At 41.8% G+C, this 22690-nt stretch overlaps 1 protein-coding gene across 1 annotated transcript in view; it reads left to right on the forward strand.

Annotated features, from left to right (window-relative positions):
* Positions 1–22690, forward strand: part of Ghr (growth hormone receptor) — a 261833-nt gene that overhangs the window by 230730 nt on the left and 8413 nt on the right. Inside the window, exons 9-11 of the mRNA XM_052743766.1 lie at positions 3235–3364; positions 10520–10692; positions 17504–17682. Of these exons, the coding sequence (XP_052599726.1) occupies positions 3235–3364; positions 10520–10692; positions 17504–17682 (482 nt within the window). The remainder of the gene's footprint in view (positions 1–3234; positions 3365–10519; positions 10693–17503; positions 17683–22690) is intronic.

A 22690-nucleotide genomic window follows, 5' to 3' on the forward strand; every position in this document is an offset into this window, starting at 1 on the left:
TGTCATCCATCCCCACTGGCTCTTACAGTCTTTCTGCCTCCCCTTCCTCACAGCTCTCGGAGCCCTGAGGGAAAGGATTTGATGAAGGCATCCCATTTAGAACTGAATATTCTAAAGTCTCTCACTCTCTGCCTATTTTCCAGTTGTGGGTCTCTGCATTAGTTCCTCTCTACTACAGGGTGTAAGCTTCTCTGATGATGGCTGAATGAGATACTGATCTCTGGGTTTAACAGAATGTCACTAGAAGTCATTTCGTAGCTATGTTCCTTTAGCAGAAAAATAGTATTTAAGTTTCTCCTAGGTCCACAGCCTATCTAGTCTCAGGTTCTTAGCCACCCATGCTGCCCATATAGTATAAAACATGAGTTTCATCTTATGGAGTGGGCCTTGGCTCTAAGCACAGAGTGGTTGGCTACTTCCACAATATTTGTACCATTATTATGGCATAAATCATGTAGGTATCACGCAGGCAAGGCACCATTGGATACTGAAGCATTTGTAGCTGGATTGGTGTTTGCTTTTCTCTTCTGGTAGAGTGCAGAGTACCTTCGAGTACCATAAACACTGGTCAGTAGGATGAAGACTCTAGTTAGGCACCAGCCCAGCGTCTCCCTGCTCCATGAGATGTATGTGTGTTGTCTTCAACAATGGGGCCCGGCAATCAGTTGGTGGCGAGCCACCACGGCTGTGTTACTTTTGTCTTTTGTTTTGTTTTCTTGCTTTCCTTATTGTTTGTCCACTGTCACCCTAAATCAAGAGGAAGTTGTCGACTGAAATTACTGTACTCAAGGAGAAAGATTTTCCCTTCAAGTGGCCACCCCCATGAAAGATAGCTCCATCTTCTACCGTGTGTTAAGAGGTGATAAGTGTTAGACGGTTGGAAGCAGACGGACAGTTTTCAAGACATGGTTTGGTGGAGAGTCTTCCTCAGAGGAAAACCACCCTTCTTCATCAAAGACATTTTCCCCCCTATCTTCCTTTCTTCCTTGAGATCTTCTTTTTCCTTCTCCCTAAGCCCCAGATCCCAAGCAGACTTTGGGAAAGTATGTGCTATTTCATTCGGAATTTGTTTCTGCTGTGTTGTGAGTCAAGTATAGAAAAGCATCTCTGGAAATTAATCCTTCAATGTAGCAGCTGCTCGCTGTGCTCCCTCTGTGGACTGTCTGGGAGATCATCTTCCTCCAAAGGGAGAGCCGGGCAGGCAGTTGTGGAGGAAGCTCACTTAAGCTGTGTGGCCCATCTGACCTGCAAATCAATCATGGTAGTGTTGATGTAACACATTATAAGCAGCATTGTTTCTCCAACATTGTAGGCATGGACACAATATCAAACTTCATCAGCTTTTAAAAACTTTGGTATAACTCTCCTTAAAGTTCCTAAATAAATTTAATAGAAATAGCACTATAACTTCTTGACTTTTACTGTTAGTGTATACTCTGTCTGGGTATGTAAAGACAAGTGTATCATTTAGATATACAATTCTGCATACAGATTTTAAATACCTTTCCTACTCCCACTTTTCATGACGCATGATTCTAAGAAGCATTTCTGAGATAAAAAATGCCATCCTGAACAAGGCTTCTCAGTGTGGACACCAGGTGCTGATACATATCTTTGCTGGAACAGCCCAGTGAATGTTACTATGCAAAAGCTGCATTTTGGGGTGTCAGATATGTGTTTATCTGCAGCTGTGGTTCTCAAACTGGAATACACATTGCAAGTACATAAGGAACTTTTAACAATCACACTCCCTGACTGTCTGTACCCCAAAGAAATTCAAATATCTAGAAGTAAGCAGAGAAATATTTTTAAAACATCTCATTTGGTTCCATTGTGGAAGATTGGAGGTTTCCAGGTTACTGATTTCTCAAAGCTGAATTAAGAGGATGTCTAAACCTGTCATTCTCCGCCCCCCCCCTTGGAATTTTTTCAGATAGCAAAAGGTAATCTGTAGTCACTACTAAATGAAATATGTATGTAAAGTGCTAATGTGATGTAATAGTATCTAGTAAAAATAACTAAAATAAAGATGTAGTCTAAATGGGAATCCTCATCTTTTGTTTGTGTTTTTACTCTATTTTTTTTTAAATCCATGAACATATACAATTTGTCTTAGGGATATCCATCCCCAATCCCTCCCTGCCACCAGCTCCTTCTGGCCCTGCTTCAACTTATTATCCATCTCTCTCCTAAGTTCATATCTTGGAATCCTCATTTTTAAAATGAGTATTTTGGGGTCTGAGAAGATTGCCAAGTGGTTAAAGTGTGAGGTATGAGGACCTGAGTTTGGATCCCCAGCACCCACATAAAAGTCAGGCATGTGGTACATATTTCTAACACTGGGATTATGGGGAGGCAGACAAGTGGATTCCTAGGCCTTGCTGGCCAGTCAGCCTGCCTGAATGGCAAGCTCCAAGTTCAGTGAGAGCCCCTGTCTGAAACATGAGATAAGAACCAGAGAGAAAAATCATATGTGAATCTCTGGCCTACACACACACACACACACACACACACACACACACACACACACACACACACACACAAACACAGAGAGAGAGACTAAGCACGCACACATGCATGCACACACAGGTGTATGCCTGAGGTGCGTGCTACTGAACACACTCGCATGTGCATGTATACACATGCATGCATACACACACACAAAGCCTCCAAAGAAGAAATAGGTATAGGTATGCTATTTCAAGATCTTTGAGTACAAGCGGTGTTAATGCTAAAGTTTCTTCAGAATGTGGGGCATTTTCATTCATACATGTGAGAATTAATCTGGGGACAAAGGTTGAACTCTTATCAATTGCAACACTTTTCAGGGATGCTATAATACCACCTTTAGGCATAAGCATTGTTCCTTGGGGCCTTCCCCTCTCTGCCCATCGTCTCGCTTTCAGTCCTGAGCATGCTTTCCAAATGCACTACCTGTCCCCAAATCCCTTTCTCCTGGGCTGGATCTTAAACAGGCCCTAAGGAATGATGCTGGAAATGAAGGCACAACTTTTTAACTTTGAAACTAATGACTGACAGTAGCCAGCAATAGATGCTGAGACGATGAGCCAGGAAAACAACTTTTCCAAATGTTAGCATCACCTCCTAGATAGGATAGGGGATAGGCTGGCTTTACCCAAGCGGTTCCTTCTTTACACACTTCATAAGTGTGTTTCACGGGAACATCCCATGACCCTCCTGATTCCATGCTTGCCTTTTCTTCTTCTTCTGCAGATTCTTCTGGGAAGCCTCAATTCACCTCGTGCCGTTCACCTGAACTGGAGACTTTTTCATGCTACTGGACGGAAGGAGACCATCATAACTTAAAGATCCCAGGATCTATACAGCTATTCTATGCTAGAAGGTGAAGGCTTCATGCCCTTCTGACTTTTCTCCATTTGTCAGTGTGGCTTGTGTGGAGAGCAGGGATATGGTAGATTCACATTATGAGTGAGAGCATGTGGGCATGCCTGTGGACATGAGTGATTAAGTGCAGAGACTTGAGGGATACTGGAGCTGAGGAGGTCTCGGGGACCTCTCTAGTGCAGCGTGTTAAATCGGAGAAAGAAACGAAGTGAGAGATACCGTGTATATGTATGAGGGAAAGGCTGTGGAGGCAAGGAAAATTGCAAGTGTGATGCACTGAGGCCATGGTGGCATGTTTGAGAATCAGATGAGCCTGTAACAGATGGCATGAGACTGAAAACTTGGGAAGGGATCAGATACTCGGGGACTGTGCCAATGCTTGTAGGCCAGGTAAGAAGACTGAATCTTACTTTGTGTTTTGAAAAATTATGCTTTAAAAGCCTCCATTGGTTTTCTATAGAACAGGCCATTGTCTTAAATTAATTTTACTAAGTGAGGGGACTTGCTCTTCCATTTTTAATCCATAGTCCTTTAGAATGACACCAGACAAGGAAAACAAGCATCTAGAAATTTTGTCATCACCCAATAGTTGAGTTTCATTCCCCTGCAATTTCTTCCTTTTCTCTTTTACCACTTTTAATACACACAGTAAAAGTATAATTGATGGGATACACTGTGACATTTTTGTACATCTCTATGATGTGTAATTATCAAACCAGGACAATTGAGGTATCTATCACTTTGGGAATTTATCATTTCTTTGTGTTGGGACCATCCAAAAATCCTCTCTACTAGATACTTTGAAATACATGGTTAATGCATCATTGACAATTATAATTAATTACCCTACTGTGCTACAGAATAAAAGTGCACCTTTCACCTTTTGAAACGATACAGTTAAACACTTCCTTGTCTCTTCTTCTCCACACAAACCTCAAGAGAGTCCTAAGACCAGCTGCAGGGATAGTGATGGTACTTTGTCTTAGTCTCTCATCCACAGATCTGAGAATGTCACTTTCTACCCCAGAGATGACAGGAAAGGGAAGGAAGACATAAGGGGCAGTTAGTCAGAGCCAGTATCCCATGGTCCCTCCTGGCTCCGCCCTTGCTCACCAAGTAACAGTAAATTAGTTAAGCTGGGCACAGCTCTGCTGCCTCACTTCTAGGAGGGTGATAATAGAATTAGCTCATAGCTGTCTATGAGGGTTTTTCTTAGCTAGAAAAATGCATGGCACAGTACATTTTACATAGTAAGTACACAATAAATAAATAAGCAGTATTTTCTTAGTATTAGTATATAATAATAATTTAAAATAATAATGATGTAGAGTCCAGATTCCAGAGCTAAAGAAGTGGTTTTTGATTCTTTGCTGCTTGTGATTATTGGCAGAGCCAGGCAGGTCTCTGTGAGTTCGAGGCCAGCCTGGGCTACCAAGTGAGATCCAGAAAAGGCGCAAAGCTACACAGAGAAACCCTGTCTTGAAAAAAAAAAAAAAAAGAACTTTCTAATGCCCACCTGAGTGTTCGATTTACAGATAACAAAAACTGTAAGTGAACAACCAAGACTGGCCCTGTCCACCCTCTAGTTATGAGAGGCATCACAGAATACCCTGCCCCCAAAAGCACACAGAGATGGGGTATTTTAGCAACAAATACACTACTTACTTACCTTGAGATTGATATTGTAGACAAGTATGGGCCAATAAATAAAGTAAAGCAGGCAGACAGACAGATAGATGCTCCCTCAGACATGAAGCTAAGGTGTTTGGGAACACTTTTCAATATGTATGAATTGATTCTGTTATTTCTAAAATGAAAATGGAGAAACTTACAAGATGCCACTTTTGCACCTTGCTCCAGCAGCTCAGACAGCTAGAGCCATCAAAACAAAGGAGAAGCTTTCATACCATTGGTCACCATTGACCAAACTGATCCAAGAACCGATGGGAGAATGTCTTGAACTAGTTCCACTCCTGGGCAATGATTTTCCCACCCTCCTAGTAGTCACCTACCTTAATTGTGAGCCAAAAGATAAACCCAGAGGTACAAAACCCACACAAACACACTTGTCTCTAGCTTTTTCCCACCAGAGCCACAGTAACTCTGTCTGCAGGCCTCCTCCACACATCCCATTCTCCCAGCATCCCATTCTGTATTCAGCCGGGGAACTAACAAGTACTCTGCTACAAGTGTGACCAGGGGAAGGGGAACTCTCAGACATATTCAAGAGAACATCCTTGCTTTAGCCCCAGTGGAACCTAGACTCCCAGGAGAAGAGTATACACACCTCCCTAAGTACCATGAATACAAACTCATGACCAAGTGCCAACCCAAACTCCACAAATCAGGATTTTGTGTTTTCTCTACAAAAACATAAATACTTTGAATATCCTAGCCAAACCACATAAGCCCTCAGCCCTGTTTATCTGAGAAGGGTACAGCTGAGGGTTAGGAGATCAGAATGAGGTTGCCTTGGCACATGGACTCTCAGCATCCACTTACCCAGAGACAACGGCACAGGGGGTGCTTCCAACTCTCGTGATTGTTTCTGAGTGTTCCTTCCTAGGCAGCTCCTGAAACTATAGAATCATGCCTCTCACCCCTGACGCACAACACTGCAGCATGCTTTAATTCATCGCTGTAGTCTGTGGAGCAGCAGGAAAAAAAAAAAAAAAAACAGGGAATATGGTGGTGTGTGACCAGCCTTCGGTTCACTGGGCTGTTCTTGGACTCCAAAGCGTACAAGAGTCTAAGCACGCTTAGCTGTCAACAAGTCAGAAGGGCTCAGGCACTCGTGTGTTCTACTTGGACCCTATCCTAGCCAGGTAAGCTGGCAGAGGAGATGGTCCTGGCTTATGAAAGCAGCTGATTCAGAGCAGTCCCTGACGCCCTGTGATGGAGAAACTGCCAAATCTAGCCTCTGCACTTGAAGGGGACTCAGCTTGAATGCCAATCAGAGGCATGGCAGAAATCGGCACTATCGAGTGTGGCAGAGCTTGGTGAAGACTTCATGAGAGCCTGTTGGAGATGGTCAATATTAACCTCGTTGTTTTCATCTTTTTACCATTTGTTTTAATTCAATTTTTTTTTTTGTATCATCACACTTCCTCCTAAAGGATCTGAGACCCAGTTCACTGGGGTGTGAGGCGATGACTAATCTGGCTCCTTTGTCTGAGGGGGTTGGCTGGATTTGTCCCTCCCCAAAGTTTATGCCAGAGAGAGGTGGGAGGTATGTCCTGCGGGTTCAAGGACTCCAGATGATCCAGTGGCTCATGGTAGGAGGAGCTGGCTGTGGTGGTTAACAGTTGGCATCCCTCAGTTAGAATTATTTGAAGTTTGTGGGCCCGGAATCTGGTTTTATTTTTATGACTTTTCCGCTCTTTATTTTTACTCCAGTCCAAACCTTTAGAGAGAAAATGCTGCTTTCACTCTCTGTTTTTATTTTTAAATCTCCTATGGTCCTTATTCATGTTACAAGGTAGTCTGGGGGCAAACCTAAAGAACTTTATTTTGAGAGCTAAGAATAAAGTAGCTTTCTTAGATTGTCTTGCATCGTGTGTCATGAGGTTATTTGCCTTTTAGATTTACTAGTTTAAGAGAGACACTTTAGCCAGGTATGATGGCCCATGCCTGTAGCCACAGCACTCAAGAGGCAGAGGCAGGCAGATCTCTGAGTTCAAGGCCAACCTGGTCTACAAAGCAAGTTCTGGGACAGCGGTGACTACATAGAGAACCTGTCTCAAAAAACAAGAGAAGGGGAGGGGATGAATTGGGAGTTGTGTTTTGAACTAGCTATTCCTGGTCTGTCACGCTTCATATCCAGATTAACTCTTGTAAGCGCTGTGTCCTGAGGAGCAAATGGATTTAGAAAACCTAACCAGGATTTTACAAATATGCTCCCCGGAACAAGGCTACTAACACTACCAAAGTCCAGAAACTGTGAAGCACAGCAGAGCTAGATGGCTACTTACAATAAACGCAGACCTGCTGACCACTGGCTGCCCTGAATCTTTGCGCCATCCTGAGACTCACTTTTTCAAATGGACACCATTGGGTACATCATATTAATACACTTGATATCTTCTCTGATATTTTATGGATGCCTAATTTCCTGGGCAATTTTGGTAAAATCTTTAATTCACTCTTAGTTTGAATGTCAAGATTAAACAAAAATGCCACCACTCAGTGCGTCACCTACCCCTGATCTTTTGCTGTTGCACCAAAGACAACGCGTGTGCATGCACAAAGACGCTTCATCCCTCCTTCGCCTTTCTCCACCTACTTTCCCAATCATAAAAGACTCTCCTTGTCATCTAAGGACATGCAGCTTTTAAGAATCCCAGTCAGAATCTGAGCAACCGTTTACCATCTCCGATTTTGGAATCTCTGCTCTTTTAATCCCAAGTGTGTTCAAACAGCTGATGAGCAGCTGTCTCAGTGGCCCCTGATTCTACAGAAATCCCTGGTCCCAAATAACGAGCCTGAGAAGCAGCTGTTAAGACAGAAATGTAAATGTGTCTTCGGGGCTTTTCATTCCTTCCTTCCAGGCCGTGCCTTCTCTCAAGCCCGTGTTCTCAATGCTCACGGCTACCAGTACCACCCTGCCGTGGGAAAGTCTCAAACACCCACATCTAGTTTGTTAACCCCAGCACCTGTGCCTGCCCAGTCACTCCTGTCACTGTGTGTGTGCGCACGCGCGCGCGCGCACGCGCACGCGTGAGTGCTCGCGCATGTGTGTAAATGTTCATATCTGTGCATGTTTGTACACAGGTGTATTATATATGTGTGTGATGTAAAGGGCAGAAGTTGATGTCAGGTGTCTTCTTCAGTTGCTTACCACCTCTTAATTTTTTTTTTTTTTTTTTTTTTTTCTGGTATCAAAATTTTTTTTTTTAAATTTATTTTAATTTATTTTGCAATACAATTCAGTTCTACATATCGGTCATGGATTTCCTTGTTCTCCCCCCTCCCGTCCCCCTCACCTTCCCCCCAACGCCCCCCCCCCCATTCCCATCTCCTCCAGGGCAAAGCCTTCCCCACAGACTGAGGTCAACCTGGTAGACTCAGTCCAGGTAGGTCTAGTCCCCTCCTCCCAGGCAGAGCCAAACAATCCTGCATAGGCCCCAGGTTTCAAACAGCCAACTCATGCAATGAGCACAAGATCTGGGACTTCAAGCTCTACTATAGAGCTACAGTAATAAAAACAGCTTGGTACTGGCATAGAAACCGACATGTGGACCAATGGAATCGAATTGAAGACCCTGACATTAATCCGCACACCTATGAACATATAATTTTTGACAAAGAAGCCAAAAGTGCACAATGGAAAAAAGAAAGCATCTTCAACAAATGGTGCTGGCAAAACTGGATATCAACATGTAGAAGGCTGCAAATAGATCCATATCTATCACCGTGCACAAAACTTAAGTCCAAGTGGATCAAGGACCTCAACATAAATCCAGCTACTCTGAACCTGCTAGAAGAGAAAGTAGGAAGTAGTCTTGAACGCATTGGCATTGGAGACTACTTCCTAAATAGAACACCAGTAGCACAGACTCTGAGAGAAACAATCAATCAATGGGACCTTTTGAAACTGAGAAGCTTTTGTAGAGCAAAGGATACGGTCAACAAGGCAAAGCGACAGCCTACAGAATGGGAAAAGATCTTCACCAACCCCACATCTGACAGAGGACTGATATCCAGAATATATAAGGAACTCAAGAAATTAGACATCAAAATGCCCAACAGTCCAATTAAGAAATGGGCTATAGAACTAAACAGAGAATTCTCAACAGAGGAAACTCAAATGGCCGAAAGACATTTAAGGAATTGCTCATCATCCCTAATCATCAGGGAAATGCAAATCAAAACAACTCTGAGATACCACCTTACGCCTGTCAGAATGGCTAAGATCAAAAACACTGAAGACACCTTATGCTGGAGAGGATGTGGAGCTAGGGGAACTCTCCTCCACTGCTGGTGGGAATGCAAGCTTGTACAACCACTTTGGAAATCAATATGGCGCTTTCTTAGAAAATTGGGAATCAATCTCCCCCAAGATCCAGCTATACCACTCTTGGGCATATACCCAAGAAATGCTCAACCACACCATAAGAGCACTTGTTCAGCTATGTTCATATCAGCATTGTTTGTAATAGCCACCTCTTAATTTTTAAGCTGGAGTCTCTCACTGAGCCTGGAGCCTTGCCTGTTTGGCTAGACTAGCTGGCTGACAGGATACTCCTGTCTCTACCTCCCCCGCACTGGCATTCCATGTGCTTTCCTTCTCACCCAGCATTTTCACACGTTCTTGGGATCCGGTTCAGGTCTCCGTGTGTTCGCACAGCAAGTACTTTACCAACTGGATCAGCTCCTCCGCCCCTGCTTTCTTAGTCAGCAACCTCCTTTCTTAATCAAAGGTGCCATGGCTTTGTGTCTGCTTCACCTGTAAACCCTCTCCTCAACGGAGACAGGGCAGTAAATAAAACAGAGAGACAAGGAATCACCCCACCTGTGTCTGTCAATCATCTTACCACCGTGGCAAATACGTGAGAGAAACACTTTGAAGGAGGAGGGGTTTGCTTGGGTCCGCGGGTGCAGAGGGTGAACCTGAACTGAAGTCTGCGGTCCCCTGAGTATGCTGCTATGGGCCTGTGGGAAGACAAAAAATCAGAGTGGCCATACAAGAGGGTACTTGGCTCATGCTGTCAAGGAAGATGAGAGCGGGACAGGGGGAGGAGCTAGCAAGGAGATAACACTCTACAAAGTTACATCCCCAGTGCCCCTTTTCCTCACCAGCCCCACATTTGGTCTCTACCACTCCCAATAATGCCATCAAATTATGACTCTATCAATGATTAACCCATTGGTTGGGTCACCAAGGAATGATTGGATCTACCAGCTAGGAACTCAAGGCATATACACTCAATTAACAGACGTTTTTATTTAATACCGTATAAGCTCCTGACAGTCTTCAGACTTCTATAGATGTGATGTTTCTTAGAAATAGTACTTCTGAAATGTTAAATTTTTAATGCCATCAGGTATTTGTGTCATAGCTTACTGACTCTGGCTGCCAGACACCTCGCTTTGACTAAAGCTATGGCAGGTATAATTTGGGGAATGATTAATCCTTTTTTACCCTCCATTTCAGAATCGCTCATGAATGGTCCCAGGAGTGGAAAGAATGCCCTGATTATGTCTCTGCTGGAGAAAACAGCTGTTACTTCAACTCCTCGTATACCTCCATTTGGATACCCTACTGTATCAAGCTAACTACAAATGGTGACTTGTTGGACGAAAAGTGTTTCTCTGTTGAAGAAATAGGTAAGCGACAGGCTTGTTTCATTTGACATGACTTTAGACTAAATATTAAGGAAGCTCTAATTTCCAAGTATAATCAAGTAGAAAGCCTTTGTAGTTTAAGTATATGGAGTCTGTCTCATGGGAGTCTTAAAGGACAGAGGGGAGTTAACTTGACTATAGCTTAAGGAAGTCTGGGAATAGAGCTAGAGCGGTGCTCAGTGGCTTAAGAGAGCTGACTACTCTCTAGAGGTCTGTAATTTGTTTCCCATCATCTGTGTAGCAACTAACAACCATCTTGAGTCTAGGGCAGTAGTTCTTATTCTTCCTAATCTGTGACCCTTTAATATGGTTTCTCATGTTGTGGTGACCCTTTCTTTGTTACTTCATAACTATGATGTTGCTACTGTTAGGAATCATGATGTAAATATCTGTGTTTTCCAACAGTCTTAGGTGACCCCTGTGAAAGGGTCATTCAACCCCCAAAGGGGTCACTACCTACATGTTGAGAATCACTGGTCTAGGGGAATCAGATACCTTCTTCTGGCCTCTGAACACAAAATACACAGTGCACAGACATGCACGCAGACAAAACACCCATACAAATGAAATAAATAAATAAATTTTTAAATTTTTTTTAAAGAAGCCTGGTAGTAAATGCTATGAAGAAATTAATCAGGGTCTGAGAGGCGGTTCAGTGGGTAAGAACACTTGCTGCTGTTTCAGAGGACCCATCACCCACACGGGGTTTCACAACCACCTGTAACTCCAGTTCCAGGAATCTTCTTCTGACGTCTGTGACACCAGGAATGCACCGAGTGCATGTACATACAAGCAGGCAAAACGATATAAAATAAAAATATATCTAAAAAAATTTAATTAAAAAAAGAAGAAATGAATCCATCCTTTCCTTTACAAAGTCTCCAACCCTGAACAGGATTCTTGTTGCCAAAACAAGGAGCTAACTCAATGCACTCTTAATTTTTCCTTAATTTTTGACATGATTTTCATATTCAGATCTACTGAAGAATGTTGACCTTTGGCCCCTATCATTGGTATAATCAAAGCCTAGATTGTGTTGATCACAAAACAAAATAACCATAGAATTTTAACCTTAACCAAACAGCTACAATCAGGCCAAAGTCATGTTTATCTGATTTCAAACAAACCCTGATGGAAGTCAACTTGAGAAAACATACGGATGATTCATCACCCATCCTGGGGACCTGAAGAGGAACCCTAACTGAGATATCCATGTTTCCAGCATGATAGTGTAAACGGCAAGAGGCAGAGAAGCCATGAAAGACTTCCAGGAGCTGACCTTAGTGCTTCCAAAGCCATCTGAAAGAGCCCATTTCCTCCTCACACCCATTCCTGCCCCTTTTCCCAGACAAATGTGGTTTCTTAGGCAGTAGCAGACTGGAAGACGGTAGGAAATGTGGCCAAAGGTTGCAGACAGAAGCAAGCAAAGCCTGGAAGTCTGCCTTCCCGAGGGAAGGTTAGGAAAACTGTAAGAAGCAGAAAAGATTGTCGGATGGGTTGTAGAGGCTACTTACTATTTAAATGGCCTCCCCAGTTGCAGAGCTGATGCTAAGGGAATGGGTGGGTTAGTTATAAGGTGTCTTAGTTACAGTTTCTATTGCTGTCAAAAGACACCATGACCACGACAACTTTTATAAATATCCCAGCTGGATCAACAACAGAGAGGGAGAACAAGGAATAGGAGACCATGGTAAATGAAGACCACATGAGAACAGGAAGAAGCAAAGTGCTAGAGAGGCCCACAGAAATCCACAAAGATACCCACACAACAGACTGCCGGCAATGGTCGAGAGACAGCCCGAACTGACCTACTCTGGTGATGGGATGGCCAAACACCCTAATTGTTGTGCTAGAAACCTCATCCAACTACTGAGGGATCTGGATGCAGAGATCCATGACTAGGCCCTGGGTGGATCTCTGGGAGTCCAATCAACGAGAATGAGGAGGGTTTATATGAGTGAGAATTGTTGAGACCAAGGTTGGATAAAGCACAGGGACAAATAGCCAAATGAATGGAAACACATGAACTATGAACCAATGGCTGAGGGGTCCACACTGGATCAGGCCCTCCGAATGGGTGAGACAGTTGATTGGCTTGATCTGTTTGGGAGGCATCCAGGCAGTGGGACCAGATCTTGTGCTCATTGCATGAGTTGGCTGTTTGAAACCTGGGGCCTATGCAGGATTGTTTGGCTTGGCCTGGGAGGAGGGTACTAGACCTACCTGGACTGAGTCTACCAGGTTGACCTCAGTCTGTGGGAAAGGCTTTGCCCTGGAGGAGATGGGAATGGGGGGGGGGGGGCGTTGGGGGGAAGGTGAGGGGGACGGGAGGGGGGAGAACAAGGGAATCCGTGACTGATATGTAGAACTGAATTGTATTGCAAAATAAATTAAAATAAATTAAAAAAAAAAAAACATTTAATTGAGGTGAGGGTTTACAGTTCATAAGTTCAGTCCATTATCACTATGGTGGGGAGCATGGTGACATAAAGGCCACATGGTACTGGAGAAGTATCTCAGAGTCCTACATCTTGCAGGCAACAGGAAATGATGTGTCTCACTAGGCATTATCTTGAGCATATATGAGACCTCAAAGCCCACCCCCACAATGACACACTTCCTCCAACAAGGACACATCTACTCCAACAAAGCCACACCTCTTAATAGCGCCACACCCTATGAGCTTATGGGGCCAATTACATTCAAACTACCACATAAGGATACTAGTTTAAGATCCATGCTCTGACCCTGTCTCTAACAATAGGAAGCCTTACTCATTTATCTAGCTGACTCTCACTGAGCTCCTGCATGTATGCTGACTATATTATATGATACAGTCCAAGTAGTGGAATGGAGAAGTTCAAAAATAATTGTAGGACAGTGTGCCACAACACATTATGGCAGGTCCTTGAGTTGAGGTGCTTGAATGCATAAAAAACAAGGTAGTTGATCAAATGTATGAATGACCTTCTATGCCTGTAGGATGAAGAGGAGCCAGCTGAACCCAACTGTGACAATTCATTATAAAGTATGAATGAGAGTTACCAATTGTCACAGCCCTTCCAGAAACTACTCAGTTCTAATAATTTAAAAAAAAAAAAAACAATGTTCAAGGATTCAACAGCAATTGTATAGGTCTAACAGCCCTTTGAAAGATTCATCATTGGTCTTGTGTGCCTCACAAAAATTTTGGGCTTGATCTTACTGCCAAAAGTAATGTTTTCATGTGTTTAAATAAGGAAATTACTAACCCAAAGAACATACATCTTATATAATCTTCATGAGAGATAGGTTCTCTTATAAACCCCATGTTACAGATAATGCAATTGAGGCTCACGACCATTAAATGATGACATCAAGGTTAAATAAGATAGTAGATAAGTTGTGGGTTTAACCCACTACCAGTATGTTGTGAGTGTCTCAAAGAAATTGACTTTGCTACTTGTGGTTGATAGATTGGAGAAGGGCAAACTAAGAGACACAGCTGTTAACAGACTTTGATAGTCAAGTGAAAGACAACCAAAAGAGTCAAAACAGTATCACAAGAAAAGAGAAGAGGAACCGGGTAAGGTCTATAGTGACCCTGGTATGTTCTGAGAAAGGATGTCAGTGGCCTGAACCCACATTTGACTCATGTATTGAGCATGTGTTGTCCCTCACAGAGCTGTTCCTTGGACACAGATGAAATAATAGATTAGTTACATGTTTGTCATTCATTCAGATCATTCAGCAAATATTGTGTCCTTACATTAGAGCAGACAGCATTCCATGTGCTGAAAAAGATAATGTCTACCTGGTCGAACTAAATCCCAGTGAGAGCAGAAAGAGCCCGCGCCATGGAGAAATTCAGGGAGGGAACACCAGGTGTGGGAAAGGCTGCAATGTTAAGTAGGATTATCAGGATTGGCTTCTCTGAGATAGGTGCAACTGAGGCAAGAACACTTCTGTGTGTTTCTGAGGGAAAAAGCATTTCAGCAGGAAAGCGCAGGGCAACCATTCTGAGATGTAAGCATGCCTTCCTCATGAAGGAAGCAGCAGGCAGCAGCAGAGCTGGCACAGACTGGGAAGGGAGGGGAGTGGGAAGAGAGAAGACTTGAGATAGTCCTTTTCAGGCTCTTGTAATGACCATGGCTTTCACTTGGAGTGAGATAGAAAATCTTGGAGGGTTTTTGGTGATTACTGTAATGCCCTAACTTAAGAGGTAAGGGAATAGCTGTGTCTGCAGGACTGATGGTTGTGTGAAGAACAGACTGAAAGAAGGGGGCAAAGGCCTGAGGAAGAGAACAGGGAAGAGGCTAACACAAACGAAAAGCAATGATTCTCTTCAAAGAGCAGCTGACCGAACCTGTGGTCATGACAAAAAGATAAGTCATAAAAGAGTTACTGTTTTTATCCTGAGTAATCAGCAGGGTCGGGTCACCACTGGGAAAGACAGAAGAGGAAAGAGGAGCAGCTGGATATCGGACAGGAAGACCAGAACTTCCTCTGCATATATTGTTTCAAATACTTTTAAACATCTAAGAAGAACTGTCAGCTACAGCATGTAAATATGTGTGTAGGAGGCAGCGCCAGGCTGCTATGCTTCTAACAGTGGTTCTGAGGCTTCTCCCATAAGACACTATGCCATCTCATCTATTTAAAGTGAAAAGGAGAAATTTTTACGAACAAGCATAAGTGATGAATTTTAGAAAATTTTCCATCAAAATACTTTTATAAGATGCCAGTATGGTGACATACCTGTAACCCCAGCACTGGGGAGACTGAGTCAGAAAGATCATTAATTTGAGGCCAGGGTGGGCTACATAATTAAATCCTTCCTCAAACATCATATATATATATATATATATATATATATATATATATATATACATACATATATATATATATATATGCATATAGATCTGCAGTTCTCAAGCTGTGGGTCATAACCCCTTTGGCAAACCTCTATCTTTGAAAATATTTGCATTACAATTCATAACAGTAGCCATTATGTACAGTTATGAAGTAGCACCAAAAATAATTTTATGGTTGGGTGTCAGCACACCATGAGGAACTGTATTAAAGGGTTGCAGCCTTAGGAAGGCTGAGAACCGCTGACATAGACAGCTACGGACTGGAGAGGTGGGCCAGCTCTTAGGAGCACTTTCTGCTATCTAACTCCATTGGGGGGTGGTTCTAATGCCTCTGCTAGCCTTTGCAGGAACTCATGCATGTGGTACATATATGTGCATGCAGATAAAACATTCATACCCATAAAAATAAACTTTCAAGTATGAGGAAAGAGAGATTTTTCGTGGAGCTAGAAAGGGGATCATGAGAGAGCAGAATGCTATCTTGTGAGAAGAGGAGAAAGTAGACAATGAAACTCGAAAGAAGACGTGGGGACTGTGTTCATGGAGGGAGGGGACTAGCAAATGAAAGACTTTGGGGAGTGAAGGACTGCAATGAAGGAAGAAGATGAAAAAAATAATGTATATTGACATAGACATGCGAAACTATCATAATTAATGTGTTACTTTGTATGCTAACTTTTAAAACTTAATTAAAAATGCAAATGCACATTCAAAACTAGTCACTTGAAAAGTGAAGTCTGTGGTTATTTCTCAATTTCTGACAAATCCAGGACAAAGTGTTACTATCGTTTACAGGCATATGTAGTTTGAACAGCTTTCAAATATAATTTCTAAACTGTGTTCATGTGTATGTCTAATTACTATTTTAAAATGAGGAAAATCTTTCTTATTTGCAAAAAAAACCCAGTATCTATGTGATAGTGGCCACAGCATGCCCTTCCATCATAGGTGTATGTCCACTTTGGGTCAATGCAAAAGTTTCTCTCTTTGACTCAGTAAGAGCTCCTCATAACGTGTATCTTCAGGCTTATCTCTGATTAATTCTAGGGACCCGAACATCCTGGGTAGCTATGTGCATATGCTAAGAAATAAAGTAAACTTTAACTGTCTATCTTCAAGTAGTTTCAAAAGGCTTGGTAATAAGCCCTATCTAGCAGTATTTTGTTTGAGACACAGCATAAATTTAGATGTAAACTCTAACTTTGGAATCCATACTTGTCTTCATCATCCTAGTTTTTGAAACTTTAGTCTTTATGGTCATTATAATAAAAACACAGAGATTTATCTAAGAACATGGATTGCCAGCAGAAACTGAGCAAAATACAATTTCAAATTGCTCCCTTAACAGTTAAGCAAAGACAGAAAACGCTGAGCTATCACATGCTCAAGCTAGTAGCGTGATGCCTTCTTTCTTGTGACTAAGAAAAAGAATAGGATGGCTAGGAAGACGGCTAAACTAGGAAGCATTTGCAGAGCACTCAGGAGACTGGACTGAAGCAGCATAGAGATGCATAAGGATGCATGATAAGTTTTTCCAGGAAGGAAAAAATACTCTACGTCCTGTTCCAAAGCAGGCCATATTTTAAAAATGAAGTCTTTCTGATTCTCTACTTCTTCATGTTTTTGCCAAAATCCTAAAATATGAATGTTATCAGAGCTAAAACAAATATGTAGCCATGACAGTTCTTCCAATGAAAGTTACAGATCGGATTTGAAACACAAAAGGGAATTGGAGGAGCTTTTATAAATGTTTTAAAAATGAAACATCATCTTAATATTAAAAAATGTTACTCTGTTATAAAATAGAATTCTAATAATGTGGATTGCTGGAAGAATTAAGAGTGTAGTCGAAATGAATGCAGTTATTTGGTCTCTGAGGAAGGCAAGCCATTAATATCAAGAGTGTTTCTCTGGGGACTGATTCTCCATTGCATTCACAGTGCAACCTGACCCACCTGTTGGCCTCAACTGGACTGTACTGAACGTCAGTTTGACCAGGATTCACGTAGACATCCATGTGAGATGGCAGCCACCACCCAGTGCAGACATTCGGAAGGGATGGATAGCTCTGGAGTACGAAGTTCAATTCAAAGAAGTCAACGAAACCAAGTGGAAAGTGGTAAGAGTCACTACATCCTACACTTTGACAGTTCTGCTTCCTAAGTCAGCAATCACTTTCTTACTTGTGACAACGTTTTCTTTTCACCTAATAACTCATGCCCAAGCTATGTGCCCTACAACTCATTATTAGAGGAAAACTGATATAATCATTAAGTTAATATCTTAAAAAATCTATAAGACAGCAAATGTTGATGTGAATCTTTCATGTAGATCTATGGAAGACTATTGGAAGAAGAAAACCATTTCCCTGGTTATGTTTGGTGTTCAGTTTAACCACAGAGCAAGGTCACAGACTAACCATGTTGCTATCTTTAGAGATGTGGCTGAACATAAATAGGACCATGATCAAGGTCAATAGTAGGCTATGGCCAAATGTCTGCCCATGATCTGAACTGCTGCTACTCATTAGACCTCTGTTAATATCTGTTCTTAGGTCTCTCCAGGAGAGAGGCAGAAAGAAGGAATTTACCCCTTAGAGGTTTCAGAAAGATGTTCTGTTACATACCTCAGAGAAAATCAAGCTAAGATGTCCCAACCTAGGCGAGCAGAAAGCAAGTTGGCCCCTGAACCTCTCACTTCCCTGCCAAGAGGATGGGAGCTCGGCACTGAGATAGATTCCACATGGCACACAACAAGAAGAGAAACAGGATTACCATGCCATTCCAAATATAACTAATTCTAAATCAGTCTAACCACAACCACAGCCCTGGCCAAGCCAAGCAATTTCTGGATAGGCATGATGTTGTACCCAGCACTCTGGCAGGGCTCACTCCCCAAATTTTGAGACACAAGGCCCAATCCTTCAATGTAGCACCAAAAAACATAGCCAATTTTGTCTTCAGCAGAGAGTACAACTTGACCTGCTTCAAACAGTCACTTGCCTTCAAGGTTCTGTTTTCTGAATCATTTTCATTTAGATATCTGGTTTGTAAGTTGGTACTGAAAAGGGGCTGGTTGGATGCTAAGTCAAACAAGACTTTCTAAATCTAAATCCAAGTCATAATCAAACATTCATTCAACAACCAGATATAGGAACGACTACTTTGCACAAGGTACCAAGGGCACCTGGGGTAGCAGTTTTCAAAAGGAGAATCATATACCTCTGTGACCATTTCAAGGGAGATCCAAGGTCAATGATAATTTCAGAGTATACTATAATAACATTTTTATGCCACAATACAAAGACAGTGATAAGGAAACTGCTGGCTCTTGGCGTGAGTTTACTAATAGTCTTCATCATTGTGCAGTTCACAGTAAGTTTCATAGGAGACTCTGCTTAAATCTCAACCCTTGAATCCATCACTGTCTAAGCATCTGTGTGGCACATGGTACACACAGCACTCTTCTACATTCCAAAGTAATGGTGGAGCAAAACACCTAAATGACTGATTCAACAACTGAACCAGCAGCTCTTTTGCATGAACCACAGATTTCACGTGAAGAACAGCAGATATACTAGTAGAGAGTTACTCATATTTGATTTGTCAAACATTTCTCAAGAAAGAAGTTTACACTTCCAGTGAACATATGACAATGTTTGCACCAATGATGAATTTTAACTTTCAGGAGAAAAGTTTTTAAAATGTACATCTACAACCATGAGTTTGATATTTTTCCAGCGTATGAAGACTAACTCCAAAAAGATCCATGATGATATTAGCCAAAAATGGTAGTTTCATGTTATATAATAAAATCTGTGAAAACTTCCAAAGTCTACATCTCAGGGAACCAATATACTAGATATAATATTTTTTCAAATATTCTGAGAATAATTGTCCTAATTATCATGTCAATGGTGTTTTTGAAATATTTATACATGGTATGATGGTTCAGTAACACAATTAATGTATGTATTTTTTCACAGATTTTTTTTGAACTGACAGTTTAAAATCTGCCCTTTTGTACATCAGTGTAATTCATAGTTGTTAACTTTAGGCTCTAAGGTAGTGGTTCTCAACTGTCCTAATGCTGCAACCCTTTAATACCATTCCTCATTTTGCGGCGACCCCCAACCATAAAATTATTTTTGTTGCTACTTCATAACTGTAATTTTGCTACTATTATGAATCATAATGTAAATATCTGTTTTCCAATGGTCTTAGGTGACCCTGTGAAAGGGTCATTCACCCCTAAAGAGGTCACGACCCATAGGTTGAGAACCACTGCTCTGGCTCCCTTCAACACATTCTTCCAATCTGACTGAATTTTTTTATTTTTTTTTCACTAACATTCTCACCAAACCTCCAAACCTCTAGGCCCTGGTGATCACAAAGGTGATCTATTTCTGAGCTCCCCTTGCTGATCCCACATACAAGTGAGGTCATGTAGAATTTGTCTTTCTGTTTCTGCTGTATTTTATCTGATACATTCTAGTGTCATCCATGCTAAGAAAATAATGATTCAGTAAGGCTCATAGTTTTTCATTCCCTATAGATCCCATTTTCTCACCCTACTATTTATCAATAGACCTAGGTTGATCCATATTTTGTCTATTGCGAGTAATATTACAATTATCATGAAGAGGGAAATATATCTTCAACATACTAATTTTACTTTTAATATAAAACCATTAAGTGAAATCCCTAGATCATAGGGTAAATTTATTTTTAATTATTTGAGTAACCTCCAGACTTTTCAATAGCTACTGCACTAATTTTCATTTCTATAAACAAATTAGAAACTAGTCATCAACAGTCTCACCCTGCTGTGAATGCTTAGAGTTGTTTGCCTGGAAAGATAGGCCCACTGATAGTAGTATGAATGTTCTGGGAGCAACTACTTTCTAGTTAGATTTAAAGCCTTCTCCACACAGTGGAACCCACGTCTGACATCATTAACTGGGCCAAAATAACATAGCTGGTGAGATTATGAGCTCCAGAAGAGAACCTAGTACCATTATCCTTCTAAATGGACATAGTAATTAACTGTCCCCCCAAGTTATTATCATTCTACCCATAGATTAATACAGCTCTCAACCCTCATCAGAGAAGCTTCTTTTTTCAATAGATAGTGATTAATACAGAGAGCCACAATCAGTCAGCACGCAGAGGATAAGAGGCAGCAGAGCACTTGTCTTTGAATAGAACATCCATATTCTACCCCCTCCTCCCATGATTCAAGATTATTGAGGAAGAAGGAAAAGAAATATAAAAGAGTCGAATGGAGTAGATGTCTATAAGGAAACTATTTGCTGGTTATGATAATGCAGTTGTACACAGGAACTCACAGCAGCTGGGACTTTATGCAGCACGAGGCTAACACAAGGTCATGGCAGCCAAAAATCCCACTGTGGATTGAGGAGAGGCTTATGAGGTTCCACCCCTGTCTGAGAAGCTCTTGGCAATTGATGGCTACTGGGAGAGGGACAGTCAGTTTTCTTCAGGGTGTGATATCTGAGAGGCTATCCATGTACCAGAAGGTAGTCCTCCACCTATGCACATAGAAGCAGTAAATAGACTGAGTGTTTTGAGAGAGAGAGAGAGAGAGAGAGAGAGAGAGAGAGAGAGAGAGAGAGAGAGAGAACTCTAAGTTGGAAGAGAAAAGTGGTAGAGGATAGGGAAAGAATGGGAGGTGGGTTTGATCAAAGCATTATAGGCATTGATGAATAGTAAATAGAATTTTTCTCAGTTTTTTTATTAGTCAATGCTCAGCCATTAAAGGCCAAATAAAATATTTAAAGGAAACTTTTTCTGTTGACGGTTTCCAGTATTTTTCTGGTCTCAGTTTCGCCTGTTTATTCTCTTACACTTGGTATCCTCTTCCTTCTGCCACCTTTGGGATTAGTTTGTACTTTTTCTCGTTCCTAGAGGTATAATTTTTATTCCTTATTGGATACAGCTGAAAGCTCCCTCAGAAAACTGCCATATAGTATAGAAAGATATGCACAATTACGCTTGAGCAGAAAGATACACACAATCTAGGAAGTGTATTATGTGACAGACTGGTAAAAGGGAGTGCTGGAAGACTGGCAGTGTCTGTGGTGCACAAAGCTCTCACCGGGGACAGGATGAAGACAAGATGTCCCCAAGGAGGCCAGTGTCAGGGTAGGTACAGAAGGAGCCAAATGAGAAGATTTCAGTTTGGAGTTGCAGATGTGAAGGCTTGAAGAAAGAAAGAGATGGGCGGGGTCATGGGTTTAATTCTGGGCCTCCCTATGTGGTTATTTACAGTTGCTAGTAAAATCTATGAATAATACTGGTGACAGTAGCAGAGAAACCAGGCCTTGCTCCAAGCATGCAACACAAAGCTTTCAAAACTACTTTATGAAAGAAACAAGGAAGTTTCAAATTCAGATCCCTGCTTTAAAGAAAGCACTTTAAGCATACAAATATTGCATATAGCCAGGCAGTGGTGGTGCATGCCCTTAATTCCAGTACTCTTGGGAGGCAGAGGCAGGCAGATCTTTGTGAGTTCGAGGCCAGCCTGATCTATAGAGCTAGTTCCAGGATAGCCAAGGCTACAGAGAGAGACCCTATCTCAAAAAAAAAAAAAAAAAAAAAAAAAAAAAAAAAAACTGCATATATTCAGAGGCTCCTGTAAGAAGCCATATCCCTTTCCCTGGCACATACAAAAAAAGAGTGCTTTGTGAGTAGACATCAACAAAAGACAAATTTGTTTCAGAAGCTAAAGGACCAACTTCTGACTTAATAAAAGAAATCGTAGGGTTGATTTATGTGAAAATCTATGCGTTGGAAAGGTGGAGTCTTTCATGTTTTCTGTAAACAGGAACGTGTAAGCATGGTGACCACCACCTGCTACAGTGGTTAACTTGGAGGAAAGCATCGTGATAATGTGGGTCTGTCTCTCTGAAAGCAATACTAATAGGCTAACACTCTACTCTCACTGCCTTTATCTGGGAGGGGGAACATCCTAACTGAGAACTGTGAAACGCTGATACTCAGTGCCCAAGGTCTCCAGTGACTTTCTGTTATATGCATTTTCCTTGGGAGACGTGACTGAACATCCATTCCCTCTAGATAGGGGACCAATGACAGATCAATAAAACT

This window comes from Peromyscus californicus, unplaced genomic scaffold (genome assembly GCF_007827085.1).
Source record: "Peromyscus californicus insignis strain IS unplaced genomic scaffold, ASM782708v3 Scaffold_18__1_contigs__length_77618521, whole genome shotgun sequence".
Lineage (NCBI taxonomy): Eukaryota > Metazoa > Chordata > Mammalia > Rodentia > Cricetidae > Peromyscus > Peromyscus californicus.